Source organism: Galeopterus variegatus, unplaced genomic scaffold, assembly GCF_000696425.1.
Source record: "Galeopterus variegatus unplaced genomic scaffold, G_variegatus-3.0.2 Scaffold5438, whole genome shotgun sequence".
NCBI classification, from domain to species: Eukaryota; Metazoa; Chordata; class Mammalia; order Dermoptera; family Cynocephalidae; genus Galeopterus; species Galeopterus variegatus.
Genome location: NW_007731549.1, coordinates 229,852 through 237,126, shown reverse-complemented (window position 1 = coordinate 237,126; position 7,275 = coordinate 229,852). Strand labels below are relative to the sequence as shown.

The window sequence follows — 7,275 nt, the reverse complement described above, 5'->3', positions numbered from 1 at the left end:
CAGGTTCTCTACAAGGTGATGATTTGCAGATCTGTTAATTTTCAAAAACTTAGAAGACAATAAGCCTCTTTAAAACACTATAGTCCTTACACAGGCTGACTCAAGAAAAGTTAATCATAATGCTTATTATTCTTCCTATATATATTTTTATACCATTCTGTCCTCTTTAATTTTTTCTAATCTAATTAATGCCAGATTTTGTTCAAAAGATCTATTTTTGTAGATGGCTAATAAAAATATATAATGTTCCCACTTATTTTTCTGACTGTGCTCTTTTAACTGACCTATTTCTTGGCCTCAGCCTAATCTTTGAAGCTTTAGTGCAATGCTACAGGAAGAACCCTGAAGGCCTCAATAAAAATATATTAAAAGAATAAAGGCTGGCCAGCTAGCTCAGTTGGTTAGAGCATAGTCTTATAACTCCAAGGTCATGGGTTCAGATACCTGTCAGCAGCCCTCCCCTACCCCCCAAAAAAATATATATAGGAAGAATAATAAGCATTATGATTAACTTTTCTTGAGTCAGCCTGTGTAAGGACTATAGTGTTTTAAAGAGGCTTATTGTCTTCTAAGTTTTTGAAAATTAACAGATCTGCAAATCATCACCTTGTAGAGAACCTGGCAAAGTGTTTATGTTCAGTAGCTATCACCAGTTACTTTTGCATCACCAAATTCAGTGGTCCTTCTTAGTCCTCATCAGGTTCGACTACTCAGCAGCTTTCGTCTCACTTAATCACCTCCTCAATCACTTGTAGGACACCACTATCTCCTGGATGTCCACCTACCACCAGTAGCTACTTCTTAATCTCCATTTTTGGACTTTCAAACTCTGGACTATTCCAGGATTCAGATCTCAGGTTTGTTCTCTACTACACGTACATTCATTGACTGGATCTGTGCTGTCCACTGTAGATGCCAGCCACATTTCAAGTGTTCAATAGCCACACGAGACTAGTGGCTGGCCTGTCAGGCAGTATTGATATCTCTTCATTGATGATTTTTAACATCAGAGAATGTTCTATCAGATAGTGCTGCCCTAGATGATCTTTCTCACTCTTAAGGCTATAAATACCATCTGGTAGAGAAGACTTTGGTTTATATTTTTGATCTGGTTCTCTGCATTGGGCTCCGACTCCAATATCCAACTGCCTACTAGAACTCCTCTTAAATATCCAATAGGAATCTCAAAACTTAATTCTAAAAATATACTCGAGTTTTCCCAGTTCTGCTCTTTCCACAGTGTTCCACATTTTATTAAATATCAACTGCATTCTCTGTCCAAAATCTGTGCGTCATCCTTGACTCCTCTTTCTCTCAAATCTTATATCTGATATTTTGGCAAATTCTATCAGTATCTACTTTCAAAAGACCCGCAATCTGGCCCCTTCTCACCAGCTCCACCACGGCCACAACCCAACCCAGCCACCTTCCTTCCTCACTTAGACTATAGCCAAACCCCTAGCTGGTCTCTGTATTTCTGTCCTTCTCCCCACTATAGTTTATTTGACACACAGAAGCCACAGTGTACCTTTTAAATAGAGGTCAGATCATGTCACCCCACTGTCTTCCCATCTAACTCTGAGAGAAAGCCTGAGCCTACGATGGCCTTTAAGCTTGCTGCAATCTAGGCACTTCCCACCTCTCTGCCTGCATCTCCTCTCCTTACCCATTTTGCTTCTCTCATTTGCCACCTTGCTTTTCATTGAACAGACAGCCTTAAACATGTTTCTGCCTCCAGGCTTTGAAAACTGCTCCTCCAGCTGCCTGGAATGTTCTTTGTCCAGATTACCCCCATGGCTTACTTTCCCATCTCCTTCTGGTGTCCTTAAAGGTCACATTATGACAGAGGACTTCCCTGATCAAACCATGTGAAATAGAAACTGCCTTCTATTACGCCCCCCCACCACCACTTTTGATCCTACACTCTTTGTCCTCCTACAGAATTATGTTTTTTTAAACTGAGATAAAACTTACGTAACACAAAATTCATAGTTTAACATTTTAACATATATAACTTAGTGGTTTTTAGTATATTCACAATATTGTGCAACCATTACCACTTTAATTCCAAGACATTTTTGTCATCCCCAAAAGAAATGTTGTTCCCATTAAGCGGTCACTCCCCATTCTTCTCTACCACCAGCTGCAACCATTACCACTTTAATTCCAAGACATTTTTGTCATCCCCAAAAGAAATGTTGTTCCCCGGTCACTCCCCATTCTTCTCTACCACCAGCCCTTGGCGACCACTAATCTGTTTTCAGTCCCTACTGATTTGTCTCTTCTGAACATCTCATATATATATCATCGTATGATATGTGGTCTTTTGTGTTTGGCTTCTTTCACTTAGCATGTTTTCAGGATTGATCCATGTTGTAGCATGTATTAGTACTTGGTTCATTTTTATGGCTGAGTAATATTTCGTTTTGTGGATACACCGTCTTTTGTTCATCCAGTCAATCAACTGATGGACATTTGGATTATTTCCACTTTTTGTCTATTTTGAATAGTGCCACCATGAACATTTATGCACAGGTTTTTGTGTTTCCCAGTTATGTTTTCCAGTTCTCTTGGGAATAAACCTAGGAGTGGAATTGCTGGGTTATATGATAACTCTATGTTTAACTTTTTGAGTAACTGTCAAATTGTTTTCCAAACTTGCTACACATACAATCACATTGAAAATGAATTGACCATAGATAATTGGGTTTATTTCTGGACTGTCAACTCTATTTTAGTGACCTATATGTGTATCCTTAATGCTAGTACCAAATTGTTTTGACTGTAGCTCTGAAGTAAGTTTTGGAATTGGGAAGTATGAACTATCTAACAGTTTCTTCTTCAAGATTGTTTTGGCTATTTGGGGTCACTTGCAATTCTATATGAATTTTAGGATCATTTTGTCCTTTTCTGCCAAAATGATAGTTGGAATTTTGATGACAATTTTTTTGTCTACCAGTTTGGGGAGTATTGCCATCTTAACAATATTAAGTCTTTCAGTCCATGAACATGGGATGTTTTTTCTATTTATTTAGGTCTTCTTTAATTTCTTTCAGCAATATTTCATAGTTTTCAGTGTACTAGTTTTGCACTTCTTTGGTTAAATTCTTTCCATGTATTTTATTCTCTTTGATGCTATTTTAAATGGAATTATTTTCTTAATCTTTTTAAAAATATTTTTCCTTACTAGTATACCAAAAAACAACTCATATTTGTATATTGATCTTATATCTTGTACCTTTTTTGTACTTGTTTACTAGCTCTAATAGTTTTAGTGTGGATTCATGTTTTCTATGTATAAGATTCTGTCATCTACAAAAAGATAGCTTCACTTTATCCTTTCCAATCTGGTTGCCTTTTATTTTATTTTTTTCTTGCTTGATTGAACTGATTAAAACCTTCTGTACAATGTTGAATATAAGTAGTATCAGTGAGCATCTTTGTTTTGTTCCTGATCTTATGGGGAAAATTTCTAGTCTTTTACCATAAGTATAAAGTTAGCTGTGGGCTTTTCACAGATGCTGTTTATCAGGTCAAGGAAGCTCTCTTCTATACCTAGTCATCAACTGGTGGTACCACTTACTGTATAGCATTGTTGTGAGGTGACATGTCTAAAGCAGCATGACCAGCACGTAGAAGGTGGTGAATATATGTTTCCTTTGGCTGCCAATCTTCAAGTTACTGATAAAAACACTAAATGTAACAGAGGCCATTTGATTTCTACAGGTCTGACATGGAATAACCATTAAAAACTCACTCTTTTCTTTCCTTTTCTGCAGGGATATTATGATCTGATTTTCATTCCTACTGTGATCACTGTGCTCGAAGTATGCCTAAAGAATGTTGAGTTCTAGCCATAAAAATGAATTTTTTAAGATTATAGGTCTTATCTCTCTATAATAAATTACATTAAAACCAACTTCTAAGTAAAAAAAAAGTATTCATAGACTCAACTCTTGTCCTATTTATTTTGTTATTCCTGCAAGAAAAATGAATCTGGAGGATCTCTCTTTAGCCTTCACATAAAAAGAGTAAAATAAAATGTCTAATTTTCAGACGTTGAAGAGATGACAGAATGACCTTTTCTTGTAAGTAAATAATTTGTTTTGGCAGGGTTGTGGAATTGCTCAGTGCTTGAGGATTGTCTGCCAGGTTGGACGACTAGACAGAGGAAAGAGTGCAATTCTGTACGTAAAGTCTCTACTGTGGACTGAGACCTTTATGAATGTAAGTAGGCAGTTGCAGCCTCTGGCAAACTTATCCATTTTATTCAAAGAAATAAAAAAGGCCTGACATCTGGGAAATCATCTCATTGTTATTTCCATACAGAAGGAAAACCAGAATCATTCATATTCTCTGAAGTCATCTGCTTCATTTAATGTCATAGAGTTTCCCTATAAGAACCTTCCAATTGAGGATATCTTCAACTCCACATTAGTAAGTCATTAATTCAGGGAAATGGAATAAATACACTCAGTTCAAATGCCTTAGATGTTTTTATTTTGTTTTAAAAATGGCAGTTTATTTCAATAATTTAAAGTGATGAAGTTATTTGATAGGATTACAACCTAGTTTAATATTAATACTTTACTCACCCATCCGAGAATTATTAAAGCTAGACCTTTTGCTTTAGCATCTTGTCCTAGGCAAGGGATTTTTTAGTATATATTAAATTATGTTGGGGAAATTTTGGGAAGTTTACCCCCCACAAAATTAGAAAGTTGGAAATTAACTGAAACAAGTGAAAGCAATTTGAAGATCTTTCAGGATTAAAAATGGGATCAGCACATCATAAACTGGATTAGATTATTAAAAGTCACTTTAGGTGCAATCATGAGATGAACTAACCAGTTAGCAAGTTAGAATGCAGCCTTATAACATCAAGGTCATGGGTTCAGATCACCATACCAGCCAGCCACCAAAAAAAAAAAGTTGTTAACCTATCATTGGGAGTTTTGTGTGTGTGTATGTCTGCTTTTGATACCAAACATGAGATCACTAAATTATCATATGCAAGAGAAGAATATAATGTGAATACAATGAAAATAAAATGTAACAGGCACTGAAAGACTTGTTGATTAAGTCAGTGAACTATTTTTAAAACTAAAAAAAATATTTTCCCCAACAGGTTACCACTAATGTCACTTGGGGCATCCAGCCAGCGCCCATGCCAGTGCCAGTCTGGGTGATCATTTTAGCAGTTCTAGCAGGATTGTTGTTACTGGCTGTTCTGGTATTTGTAATGTACAGGGTAAGTAATGGACTTAAAACGAAAGGGAGGGAGGGAGAGAAGGAAAGAAGAAAGAATGAAAAAGAAGTAAAGGAAGAAGAGAGACCTATAATTAGGTAATATGCGATGAGCACTATTACCTGAGGGAAAAGAAATTGTACAAAGTACCAATTAAATTTTCTTGATGACAGTGTGGTTGTTCAAAAAATACTTTTTTTTCTACACTGATGTAACAATAACTTCGGTTTTTCTTCAACTGACAGATGGGTTTTTTTAAACGTGTCCGGCCACCTCAAGAGGAACAAGAAAGGGAACAGCTTCAACCTCATGAAAATGGTGAAGGGAACTCAGAAACTTAACTTTGATTTTTAAAGTTATGCTACATCCTGACCCATTAGAATTACCAGCTTCATTATAGATTTAAATTCCCTTCATGAGGAATAGAAGACTCTAATAATAAAAGACTCTACTGATGATGGTGTCCATTGGTATTAACCACACAATGAAAGCAATATTCGCCAACCTTCTCTTTATAAATAAGTTCAGACATACATTTAATACACATACACTGACTTGTGTTTTTAGGTATTTAAATAATAAAATTTTAAGTGGTAGTTCTTATTCGATGTACCTAAGACAGGTAGTGCCTGCCTTACTACTTTATATAAAATAGTACCTCCTACAATTACTGTTTCTGATTTAGTGTGTTGGATTTTGCTGTTTTTTGTTGTTGTTTTAACACAACCCAGATTTGGACCTTAGCATCCACATCTTTTGTACAGGTACTTAATATCAATACAAATTACACTACAGTTAGCTCTTCAAGCTACTATAGACTTTATAACTGCATGAACTTGGATTGTAATACCACCTATATGGTAGAACTTTAAAAAAAAAAGAAAAAAAAAACATGATACCATCAAAATTCTTTCCTGTAATAGTAAAGGTACAATATTTTTTCAATGTGAAAATTGGGTATGTGCTATTAAATTTTTATTTATATTTAATCCACAATCTATTTTATTATGTTTTAACTTGTATAGTTTAAGTTCTATATCAAATAACAACTTTTACCTTATCTGTTTTTCCACCTAATAGCAGTAATTCCTGAAAATATATGTTGGATAGAAATTCATTCTTTGACGGAAGTGTTAGTATTTGCTTTTACACAATTTATTCTTTTTATGGCCTCTATGTTAAGATATAATCTTATACTGAAGATTGAAAGATGCCATAACTGGAAATTAACATGATGCTTTAGGGCCGGCCCGTGGCTCACTCGGTAGAGTGCGGTGCTGATAACACCAAGGCCGCGGGTTCAGATCCCATATAGGGATGGCCGGTTTGCTCACTGGCTGAGCGTGGTGCTGACAACACCAAGTCAAGGGTTGAGATCCCCTTACCGGTCATCTTTAAAAAAAAAAAAAAAAAAAAATGATGCTTTAAATTGCCTTTATGAAGTGCAGTTTTAAGCAATAGTGTAGATTTTCTTTGAAAAAAATGAAAATTTATATCTACAAAAATATGGAGAAATATAATTTGAAAAGCCGATTTTCTGAGGAAAATGTTGGGATTATTTTTACCCTTAAAGTAGCATATGAGTGAATTTGATTAAATATCAAAAAACAGTCGTATGAAAACAATTTTAATTTCCAAACATTTTAAATACTACTGTATTTGTGATTTATTGAGAATTCAAATCCATTTTGGATAAGTGTAAAGTTCTTATAGTCTGATTCAGTTTTTAAAATAACAGATGTGAATATGCTAGAGGATAGTAAAAGCATTTGATATTGGTAAGAAATATTAATACTAATATTGATTTGTTATACCATAGTACTTCAAAAAGTTCATGGAAAGATTCATATTATCTTTTAATTCTATTTTTACATGAACTTTTTGGAGTATCCTAAGATAGGTACTTATTTCAGAATTGATATTTTGAAAAACATTTGTGTGAGGGCCATTTTTTCCTTTTCTTCCCATTACCTTTCTCTTGTGATGAATTATCATTGTAATTCTGATCAATTTCTTAATGATTCTGA

The 7,275-nt window shown here is 34.8% G+C and overlaps 1 protein-coding gene across 1 annotated transcript in view; it reads left to right on the top strand.

The window, feature by feature from the left end:
• The window catches only part of ITGAV (integrin, alpha V), a gene marked incomplete at its 5' end in the record, with an annotated part of 27,782 nt that extends 21,538 nt beyond the window's left edge, over positions 1 to 6,244 (top strand). The window contains 4 exons of the mRNA XM_008589430.1: positions 4,114 to 4,227; positions 4,330 to 4,437; positions 5,129 to 5,251; positions 5,494 to 6,244. Coding sequence (XP_008587652.1) covers positions 4,114 to 4,227; positions 4,330 to 4,437; positions 5,129 to 5,251; positions 5,494 to 5,589 — 441 coding nt within the window. The remainder of the gene's footprint in view (positions 1 to 4,113; positions 4,228 to 4,329; positions 4,438 to 5,128; positions 5,252 to 5,493) is intronic.
• Positions 6,245 to 7,275: the final 1,031 nt, after the last annotated feature.